This window comes from Borostomias antarcticus (assembly GCF_949987555.1).
Source record: "Borostomias antarcticus genome assembly, chromosome: 12".
NCBI classification, from domain to species: domain Eukaryota; kingdom Metazoa; phylum Chordata; class Actinopteri; order Stomiiformes; family Stomiidae; genus Borostomias; species Borostomias antarcticus.
Genome location: NC_140245.1, coordinates 5485918 through 5497447, shown reverse-complemented (window position 1 = coordinate 5497447; position 11530 = coordinate 5485918). Strand labels below are relative to the sequence as shown.

General features: G+C 45.5%; 2 protein-coding genes across 2 annotated transcripts; both read right to left on the bottom strand.

Annotated features, from left to right (window-relative positions):
* Positions 1-216: 216 nt before the first annotated feature.
* LOC311316539 (ubiquitin-ribosomal protein eL40 fusion protein-like) lies at positions 217-2099 on the bottom strand. Its single transcript, XM_084447409.1, has 5 exons — positions 2060-2099; positions 1447-1558; positions 927-1013; positions 523-625; positions 217-367 (listed from the first exon to the last, which is right to left on the bottom strand). Exons 2-5 carry the CDS (start codon positions 1547-1549, stop codon positions 274-276), a joined length of 387 nt encoding a protein of 128 aa, XP_084303535.1. The 5' UTR covers positions 1550-1558; positions 2060-2099; the 3' UTR covers positions 217-273.
* A 3322-nt stretch (positions 2100-5421) lies between these two features.
* LOC311316395 (ceramide synthase 2-like) lies at positions 5422-11182 on the bottom strand (the record flags this gene model as incomplete). The annotated part of the gene is made up of 10 exons (XM_084447236.1): positions 5422-5619; positions 5761-5917; positions 6109-6218; positions 7127-7255; positions 7797-7889; positions 8226-8276; positions 8543-8600; positions 8811-8929; positions 9065-9182; positions 11019-11182. 10 exons carry the CDS (start codon positions 11180-11182, stop codon positions 5422-5424), a joined length of 1197 nt encoding a protein of 398 aa, XP_084303362.1.
* Between the last annotated feature and the right edge of the window lie 348 nt (positions 11183-11530).

Below are 11530 nucleotides of genomic sequence, written 5' to 3'. Positions count from 1 at the left end.
TTAAATGTCTTTGTAGAATAATTTCTGTGAAATAAGAGATTCCGCCAACCATTTACTGTACACCTCTCAATTTGTCATAGTATTTACCAAAAGTTGACATACTGCACCTTTAAATGTATATGAAACTGCAGTCAAAGTATGAAAATATACATTTTCAGTTTGATAAACTGAACAAGTAGGGCAGCAGTGTCAAGAGATGAAAACCTTGCCATGGACCTGACACTTATTTTCTTTTTTTTTTACAATTTTATTGAAAATGTGAACATAGCCAGACTACTTGAGCTTCTTCTTGGGCCTCAGGTTGCTGGTGTGGCCACACTTCTTCTTGCGGCAATTGACTGCACGAGGATGGAGGCGTGCATAGCACCTGGAACACACACAACACACCCCATCACCGACAAGAACCCACCTCTTGCTTGAATACAATGCACAATTACTGAAGCCTGTGTGTGTGTGTGTGTGTGTGTGTGTGTGTGTGTACAGTCATCTCTGTAGACTAGAGACGACGGCAGGCAGACATACTTGCGGCAGATCATCTTGTCACAGTTGTATTTCTGGGCCAACTGTCTCAGGGAGGGCTCGATGATCCCACCCCTCAGTCGCAGCACCAGGTGGAGGGTGGACTCTGTTGGGGGGGGTGGGGGGGGGGGGTGGTTTAGTTAACAGTCTAGACCGGCGGATAAACTGACTACGCCATGGATCTCTGTAAAACCAGATAGGAACCAGTTTTTTAGAACAGACCAAAGCAGCAGTCTGGCTGACTATTCTGAGAACATTTCCACACACATTAATTCAACATCAACAACATTAAGAAGGTCCACCTGTCCCTTCAGGCCGCTCTATGCAGGTGGGGCTCAATGCCATGAGCAGCCAGAGAGAAACTCAACACACCGATCCCAATACATCATCACCATGTCCTACTGTACCTTTCTGGATGTTGTAGTCAGACAGCGTGCGCCCGTCCTCCAGCTGCTTGCCAGCAAAGATCAGCCTCTGCTGATCAGGAGGGATGCCTGCAATCCACAGACGGCAAGTTAAACACACACACACGCTGATTCCAACAGATGGCAGTTACACATCATTAAAGGATATGGACAGTGAATTTCATGTTTAGCCCTATTCCTGGCTTCCCTGGCATGTATCTGACTAGTACAGGTTAAAATATTTCTGTTTTGTGCAGTACAGAGTTCTGTGTCAATAACGTTGGCGCGCACACCCTGGCTCGTTGCTAGCTATGGTTATACTCAGGAAAACTCTAAAAAGTATGATATACGTGGATTTCAAGTTCAGGAATTATTTTAACCTGTACTAGTCAGATACATGCCAGGGAAGCCAGGAATAGGGCTAAACATGAAATTCAGTGTCCATATCCTTTAATGTAGGCCACAACAGGTGATGGCATTTTGTATTGGGGTTACTGTATATGGACCACGAATACTAGTTTACCTTCTTTGTCCTGGATTTTGGCTTTCACATTCTCGATGGTGTCACTGGGCTCGACCTCTAGGGTGATGGTTTTACCCGTCAGGGTTTTCACAAAGATCTGCATCTTGGGAGACTGATGAGGACATGACATGGGTCAGTTATCTGACACGCTAGCCAAGATTAGCTGCTGATCTATAACTGGCTAGCCACATTGGATCCCACTAAGAACCATGCAGTGCTTGGTAGATAGGTGGTGCTAGCTACTACCTGGCTAACAGTCTGATGTAACGTTACAGAATAATTACGTTAGTCATACCCCACAAATATAAAGTTACAATCTTTGGACTTTCACAAGCAGCTGAGGCCAACATTGAATTACGTTATCCCAACAATAACTATGAAAAGAGCCTGATATGGGATATCTGAAATGATCAGTCCAGGCTCTCACACATGGCATATGACACACACAGAAGGAAACAACGACGTTAGCTCAGCAAAATGAGCTAGCATGTTAACCATCACTGGTCGCATTAGCGAGTTATATGTTCAAACAAGCATGAATGAGATGGGACGAACATCGCTAGAAAAAAAATGTAGGTAGACAGTTGCGATATTTGTGACAAGACACACTCACCGTCCGTCAGACCCTTCACCACACGTATTTCTGGAACAGGAACTAGCAAGCCGTCTAACGTTAGCTACCTTTATCCCTTTCCGTTCATGTCAGCCAATTGCTGTTGCTACCACCTAGCGCAGCGGAGGGCTGTGATCAGTCTAGTACATTGGGTCTAGTACATAATCCATGGTCTTGTAGCACATTGCACCACTGAGTCGAGTCAATGTTTGATTTTTGACAAGATGACAGTGTTCAGGTGGGTCGGGGCTTCAGTTTTTATGCTCCACATATCTGGAACAAACTTCCAGAAAACTGCAGGTCTGCTGCAACTGTCAGTTCTTTTAAATCAAGACTGAAGATTTTATTTTTGTCACTACTTTTTATTAAATCAAATAATTATTCATCCGTACACTGCACCTTTTATTTTTGTATTTTATTGTTCCTGCATTTCAACTTTTAAATGTTTTTCTTACATTTAGTTTAATATGACCTTTTATAATGTGTTTCTTGCACTTTGTCTTGATGCTTGTAATGTCTCATGTAGCACTATGAATTGCTTTGTTGCTGAAATTTGTTATACAAATAAACTTGCCTTGCTTCTTCTATGCTGCTGTCATGGGTGGTGTGCTGTAATTGGACAGCAGCACGCAGCAGCGTAAAAGAAGACAAGCGTTTGTGATGATTCATTTTGTGAAAATATGAGCCGGTGAATTGAACATGTTTATTAGCAGCGCATTTCTTTCAAAATCATGCGTTTTTGAAGATGCAACCCTACTGCTTCTGTGAGTACCTTTGAAATTTCTCTGCGATACTTTATCGAGTAGTTTTGATCCCAGAACCAGGCGGAGTGACCGTTGAACCTGATTTCGCTAATGGGGGAATAAGGGACTGCTAGTCCGTCAGGTTAGAGGTCGTGTGAGGGGCTAAAGTTGCCTCCAGATGCAGTAGTGCTAATATCTGCCATAACAACTTCTTTAGGCTAAAAGTGGGATCATAAATTCCATTATTCATTGGGGGTACTTTAGCTGGATAAGTAGTTAATATTTATGCTACAGTAAAAATAAGCAAACCATTGACTTTATCGACAAGACAGCTTCCTAAATGTAGCGATTACCTACTGACTGAATTGCTATAACTTAGGCTAATGACACTCTCACTCTGGTTACATCCAGACGAAAAAACAGCCCTGTAGTCTGGCCCAGCCGCCAGGGGGGGAAATCGAGAGTTTAACATGTTTTTGAAAGATTTTTCAAGGTGCCCACCCACATCCATTGTATGATCAAAACGGTGGTAGAGCAATCATCAGACTTTATCAAAAGTGCTAGTTTTGTCAACGTTTTGATCTGAACCATTGTATATGATCATAAGTAACCATAAAACAGGGCTAAACATGCATTTTCCCTTTACTACTCCTTTAAGAAAGAAGTGCCGAGATTAGGAGACGCCCAATGCCATCCTACGACGTGTGATTGACCTACATCCAACCTCACATTTCGGGTCCATTTGTGCACAAATCTACGAGCACGTGGACTCTCTTGGCCCTTCTTGACCAATCACAAGGCATAAAATTAATGTTAAAAAATTGAAAACTACACCGTCCCTGGGTGGGCTCGAACCACCAACCTTTCGGTTAACAGCCGAACGCGCTAACCGATTGCGCCACAGAGACAACTGGCATGTCTGTTTCCGTTATCATTAATGACGTGTAACTAAATATGACGCATGTCTTTTACCATATGTTCTGTATTGTTGGCATCATATTTGAAAGTTTTCTTTATGCCAGCGGTATCGATTGAATGTGTGTTCAAAAGTGCCGTTTCACTCGTGTAGGCCCTAGCCCTTTAAGATAGCATCGTCTCATGGCTGGTGTAATGTCTCTCCCTAGCGTTATTTATCAGTAAGGCACGTCCACTAAATCGACATAGATAAATTACTTTACTTGCTCTTCTTTAGTTAGCCTACGGTTGGCAGAATTATATTAATCTGTCGTAAATTAAACAGATTACTTTCTTCTTCAGTGGCATTATAGGCTTGCTATCATCACCCTCGCTTCAAATAACAGTTTCATAAAAGAACAGTGTGTCTGCCAGGCTGCAGGTGTGTGGCTGCAGTGACAGTTTTTTTTTCTTAAACGGTGTAAAACGTCATATTATTACATTTTAGGAAGCTATCTACCAAAGCAAGAGACTCAGCACGCAGTTATACTCAGTCATATAGTTTACAAACTGGTAAGAATTACATTCATATTAAATCTACAAACATGATCGGTACATAAATATCAAGTAGCCTATTATCTGTGACAAAAATTCAGTGGCTATACATGAGCACTAGGTCAGCATGAGAGAAGCACAGTGACTAGAGGCCATCTGGTGAAGATGCAGGGTTCTCATTGAGGTGCACCACAGTCTCAGAGAGAAAACAATGCCTACAGTCATATCAGGTATAAAAACTCCCTGTCCTGGCAGAAATATAGGCTACTCCATTCAAAACAGAGAATAGTCTTCATCCAACATCATCAACATAACAGAAAACATTCAACAGTAATGTGTTTGAAATGGTGAAATCATCACTTTGTATTCTAATATAAAATAGGTCAAGTCAAATGTGTGTTAAAGGAGAATGCTCGTTTTTGACAACCTGGACCTTATTTACGGCATATTATAAGACGTTTCACTCACCGTGATAACTTTGGTGTAATTCGGAGGCCTGTAGAAGAAATTTAAAATCCAGTGCGAGCCAAGTATATCCATGTAATGGCGGCGGACAGGGCACTGAGAATGCAGCTTCTAAAAATCTATTTTCTCCCGCGAAACGGTTGTTTTCATCAATCTGTCATGCGCACAGCGCGCAAGCGTTGCGCACAGCGCGCAAGCGTTGCTCCAGCACGCTGTGTGCATGCGTGCTGGAGCAAGTGGGGAAGCTATTTCGTTTCTAAAGACGTTTCTAAAGACGTTTCTAAAGACGTTTCTAAAGACGTTTCTAAAGATCATATTACAGAGGCATGTGAAAAACCACAACAGGCCTACGCTCTATGTAAGCACAACTAGCGATTCATAAAGACAGATTGATAAAAACTGTTTCGCGGCAGAAAATAGATTTTTTAGAAGCTGCATTCTCAGTGCCCCGTCCGCCGCCATTACATGGATACACTTGGCTCGCGCTGGATTTTAAATTTCTTCTACAGGCCTCCAAATTACACCAAAGTTATCTCGGTGAATCAAACGTCTTATAATATGCCGTAAATAAGGTCCAGATTGTCAAAAACGAGCATTCTCCTTTAAGTGCCATACAGGCCAATAGGTTGCAACCTTGCATTGTTTTGATGACGGCAAACTCCTCTAAAAACATCTGTCTGGTCTGTTCATCAGCTGCTGAATGTTCTAGCGTGTTTTGCGCATCCTACTGGCCACAGACTCTCTGTTAATAGCCAGGTTGTTTAAGGCGTAACTGTTGGTCAGCATGGCCAGTTTAGAGTTCAGGGAGTCTTTGCTTCTCTCCCTGCCGTTCTCCTCTTCCTCTTCCTCTCCCCTGTCTTCCTCCGCCTCGCTCTCCTGATCGCTGCGCTCGTCTCCGTCCAGCTGGAGACAGGAAGAGGAAGAAGATAAGATGTCCACCTCAGCTGCCATCACTTTACTTTCAGGGTGTTATGTGCCGTCAGGGGACTGGCTGGTACAGTTGATGACCCATTGACTTCCTGTGGAGTGCCCCCCCTTACTCACTTTCCCCAGGAACAGGAACTTGTAGGCCATGCGCAGGATGAGGCCGGCCCAGAAGAGATGCAGGCCCTGCAGCACCAACAGCAGCCCGTTGAAGAAGTAGTAGCCAGGGAAGGGCTGGAACACCTCCATGGAGAGGACCAGCGTGGTGTGGATGATCCTGGGGGAAGAGGAGAGGGTGAGACTCCACCTGACACAGCTCAGATGCATCCCAAATCATCATCATCATCATCATCATCATATTCCAATCCACGCTGTTTACCTGACTGCCATGTTAACAGAATAGAACAGAATAATATACTGAGTACTTGTTCATTCTGAGCCGCGTGACCGGAGCAGACTCAGTCCTACCTGAAGGGGAAGACCAGCAGGCGTGTGATGAGGAAGACCACAGTGAAGGCGATGAAGATGTAGTCACAGATGCTCCTCCAGCCCGTACCGTAGTGAAACATCTTGCCCAACTGAAGCCACGAGAAAGACGATGATCAATGAGACTTTACTGCCGTTACACAAATAATTATAAATAAAGGATGTTTTTACTCACTTTACCCACTTTAATTAAAGAGGCAAGTCATGCTTGTTTCAGTTGATATTATTTGGATTAAAATGCTTCAATTCTGTGTGTAGGCCTTTTTAAAATCATCGTCAGTATAGCTGTTTCCTATACAATACAATGTACACAAATTGTACACATTTCCAATGTCACATTGGAAATACAATACAAAATCACTGGACATGTTTGCCCTTTGAAGTTTTTCTGCGATTTCCACGATTCCTACACTGATGGTGATTTTAAAAAGGCCTGGATACAGAATTTAATATCAACTGAAACAATTGTGACTGTGCCCCTTTAATAACACTGTAGTGTTCATTGTCTCGTTTCAAGTTTTGAGGCTATCTGTGGCTTCTGTGCCTGGTGCTGACAGACTGGTTGGCAGTCGGACTGGCTGCTGTGTGTGTGAATGTGTACAAGCGTGCCTTTGTATTGTAAAGGGACTGAACTTATATTTTACTTTATGCAAAGCGCTTCACAATGAAGGCCTCTCATTCACCCATTCACACACACACCAATGGTGGCAGCTGCCATGCGAGGTGTCAGCCTGCTCATTGTGAGCAATTTGGTGTTCATTGTCTTGCCCAAGGACACTTCGACAAGTGGACAGGAGGAGCCGGGATTCGAACCGCCGACCCTCCAATCGTTGGGGCGACCTGCTCTACCACTGAGCCACAGCCGCCAAGGAGTGTATGTATGCCTGTGTGCGCATGTGTGTGTGTGTGTGTGTGTGTGTGTGTGTGTGTGTGTGTGTGTGTGTGTGTGTGTGTGTGTGTGTGTGTGTGTGTGTGTGTGTATGCTCGTGTGAGCGTTCACCTCCAGGAGAACGTCCGAGGCGTCGTGCAGCAGCAGAACCAGGGTTCCCACCCTCACGTAGTTGGAACAGTAGGAGAACCCCATCAGGACGATGGTGGCGATGTGATGCACCACCTGCTCCTTGAAGTCCTGCACACCGGGAGAACAACCAGAACAACTTTACTCACACACAACGATAACACAACCGTTCATTCTACAGCACATAACACAGGTATGGTCATAGGCCATGTGACAGGGGGCAGTGATGTTAAAGACAGACATGTCTTTGTTGAGGTCCTGCTGATGTTGAGGTCCAGCACAGCCAGGCTGACCAGAACCTGAACCTGTTCCTCTCAGGGACGCTGGAGACCAGTACATCATCCGTTCATAAATAACTACAGTCCAATGTGGGGTGAACATTAACCTGGTGGACCATGGAGAATGTATACTTGTTCTCGTGATGAGCAGATGATAGGCTGATCGTTCATTCACTCACACTGCAGCTCTGCTCTCTAACCAAGCTGGCAGCAAAGTCATGCTGATATTTCAAACAGCAGCAGAGTCACTGGATCTACCCAGGTGTGGAATATGACCTGGTCCTCCACCCTCCTCTGGGAGGATGAGATGTGATATATGGGTTCTACATGCCAGGGTGCAGACAGGAAGTAGAGAACAGGAAGTGGAAGTGTACCTTCCTCTTGATGTCCACCGACACGCTGAGCAGCAGAGACAGGTAGAAGCCCAGCTCCAGCTGGTAGTACCAGTAGTGGGCCCTCTCTATACGCTGGGGGAGAGGAACACACACACACATACACACACACACATACACACACACATGCGCGCGCACACACATACACGCACACACACACAAACACACACACATGCACACATACATACACACACACACACACACACACAAAACACAGACAGACACACACACACATACGGAACACACAGAACACAGACATACACACAGAACACACACAGAATACACACACAAAACACAGAGAGACACGCACACACACACAGAAAACACACACACCCAGGGGAATGTGTTCAAGAGTGTTTATGATGTCGAGCAGGATGTGGAAAATGGAGCGTAGCAGGAAGCTGAGCTGACCTGCAGGGGATAACCTCTCCAGCATTCCCTCGGGTCCCAGAACCACGACCTCTGGAGGACGGAGGGGGGGGGCGACAAACACACGTTCATTATTCAAACGCCATGGTAACAGATCATCTCAACAGAGGAAGATGATGATACATCCGCCTGACTGCAGTGGTAGTGTTTCTGAGATGTCATGGTGGGCTTCGTGTTGACTAACCGTCACAGCTGCCACATACAAGAACAGTACAGTGACTTCTTCCATTCAAACAGCTCCCGCGGCTCCCAGAATCAAGTAACTCCTTCCATGCTCACAGCTCCCAGTAAATACTCACATTGAGAAGGACGCTCAGGCCAGACACGAATGCTATGAGGTAGAAGAAAAACCTCCAACTGTAAAACAAACAAAAAATAATCTGGATTTTGCACCAATCTGAGGGGGACTGACTCAGTGAGACTGAAGACAGTAGGTCTCACAGGGCAGTCCTTCAGGGCAGGACTATGAGGTGAAGGGTTAGGGCTAGTTTGGGTCAGGGTCAGATAGGGTTAGTTAGGATTAAGGTCAGATAAGGTCCATATGGGCGTAGTAAAGGTCAGACTTACGAAGCCTCTGCAAACTTCTTCATATGGCTGGGCCGATCCTGGTTTCTACGGTGACGGAACCAGGTCTCCACCTGCCTCTGAGTCTTGTCACACTGAGACATGAGACTGATGATGTCACTCTGGGACAGGAAGGGGAGACGGAGGCAGGAAGTTATACAGAGCAGCACCACACACAAACTAACACACGGGGCAACAGGTTGACAGTGATGCATTGAGTGTGTGTGTGTGTGTGTGACTGTGTGTGTGTGACCGACCTGTGAGGGCTGTCTGCTGTGCAGGGTGTAGAAGGTCTCTAGAAGGGGGGAGGGGCCAGGGGGGAGAGAGAACCTGTTCCTCACCCCTAAACACCCCCCTAGGGGAGGAGCCACCACCCTGGAGGGGAGGAGACGCAACATCAGCTACACACAGTTATTCAGTACACACACACACACACACACACACCGTTAAACAGTACACACACACACACACACACACCGTTAAAACAGTATGCACATACACACACCTTTCAACATAGACTAAACCAAGGAAGTTATCCTTAATAGTGGTAACCCTCCTCCACCATTGTATCTCTGACCAACCTGTTGAAATTGTGCAATGTTTTAAATGTCCGGGCACAGCTGAGCCTCATGGGTAACAATGATTACCTGCATAAAAAAGCCAGTCAGAGAAGGTTCTGGATTCAGAAGCTTAAGGGGGTTGGTGTTGGCCAGGATATCTTTAGAGAGGGTTGGTATCGGCCTTGTTGAAAGCATCCTTGGTTTGAACATCACAGCACGGTTTGGAAATCTCAATTCAAGGAGGTATCAGGACGACGGTAGAAGCAGCGGTCGGCAGGAAGGCTCTGGCTGTAACAGCGGTCCGGGCCGCCCCCTCCACACATGCTGAGAGAGCTGCTTCCCTTTGGTCAGCGCTTCAGGGGAAGAGGAACATTATCTAAGAGGTCTTTTGTCCCTAGTGCAAAAGGCCTCCTCAATAACGCTAGGTAACAGAGGTATGCTGTATGTACTGTGCTTCTGCTAATAATGTATTGTCTGTATTATTGTGAAATGTGAGTGAGTATGCTGCTTTTTATGTTCTCTTTACCCTCTGATTGAGACCAAAGACACATTTCCAAACTTGGTTGGACGACACAGTTGTATCTTATCTTTATACAATACAATACACACATACACACCCCTTTATACTGTACATTTGACAACCTATTGTTTATGATACTCCAACTGGTCCAGAGGTTGCTTAAGGCATTGAGCAACTGGTGTTTGTGTGTGTGTATGTGTGTCTATTTTCAGTGCATTTGTGTGTGTGTATTCAGTGCATGTATGTTTGTGTGTGTATGTATGTTCAGTAGCTACATGTACTGTATGTTTGTGTGTGTGTGTATTCAGTGCATGTATGTTTGTGTGTGTATGTATGTTCAGTACATGTATGTTTGTGCATGTGTGTCTATTCCCAGTACATTTGTGTGTATGTGTATGTATGTTCAGTAGCTACATGTATGTTTGTGTGTGTGTGTGTGTGTATTCAGTGCATGTATATTTGTGTGTGTGTGTATGTATGTTCAGTACATGTATGTTTGTGTGTGTGTCTCTTTGCGTGCCTGTACATGCTCCGTTTGGGTGTTTATCAGCTCAGAGAAAGCTGGGGATCACTTCAAACCGTCATCTCTGGTTACCGTAGGAAACAGCTGCCGTAGCAACAGATGCATACACTCTCTACTCTGCCTTTCTGCTGTTATCATTCAGCCAAGCGCTAACAACTGCTCTGTGTATTCCTCATAGACCTGCGCTAACACCTGCTCTGTGTATTCCTCATAGACCTGTGCTAACGCTAACAGTACATTCTGCCCCTGACCCCGCTAGTGAGCCGCCAGGTCTAGACATGCAGCATCCACCAATGGGGACAGAGTTAGTGTTGCTACCGTGGTTAGTGGGGACATGATGATGCATGACATCAACTGAAATCTAGTCCATCAACCAGGATGCTGCCAGTTCCATGGTTCTGTTGTTGCTAAATAAGACAGAGATCTGCAGGGGATGGAACAGGGGAGAACGAAGAGGTTGTTCCACCGTGTGACAAGAATGAAAGAAACGTGTGAAAGAAACGTTCCTCTGACTGTGAAACTATCACCAAGGCTCTCTCTCCTCAGTCCTGCTGGCTAGAACCAGTATGCCACCCATCCTAGGACAGAGCTGGTCTGAACTGCTATACCTCTCAAACACATAGCGGAGGACAATGAAGCCCAGCGCCAGGGGCAGGGTCACCAGGAGGTCACAGGGTCGCGGCCCGTCAGAGCCCAGCTGCTCCATCTGGTCCCAGCTGGTCCCGGGCGGGAGCCAGTACCGCTGCTGCCACAGGTCTGGGAGGAGGAGCATTCTAGAGGGTAGGGTGGCAGAGGGTTAGTGTGTGTGTGTGTGTGTGTGTGTGTGTGTGTGTGTGTGTGTGTGTGAGAGAGGGAATATACTGTACGTGCATTTGTAAGTGTGTGTGTGGGGGGGGGGGGGGGGGGTATTTGTGGGGGCAAATATGCAGGAATTTGTCTGTCTTTTAATCTGATCAACACTTAAAATATGTCTACCCAGCATGGACGTCACTTTAACGTCGGTAAAACAGCATGGACATCACTTAATAAATATGTCTGATTTTTCTGACGTCATGTTGAAGAAACCTCCGATTAGATCTAACAAGTCAACAGTGACAGGTCACATTATAAAACATGATAA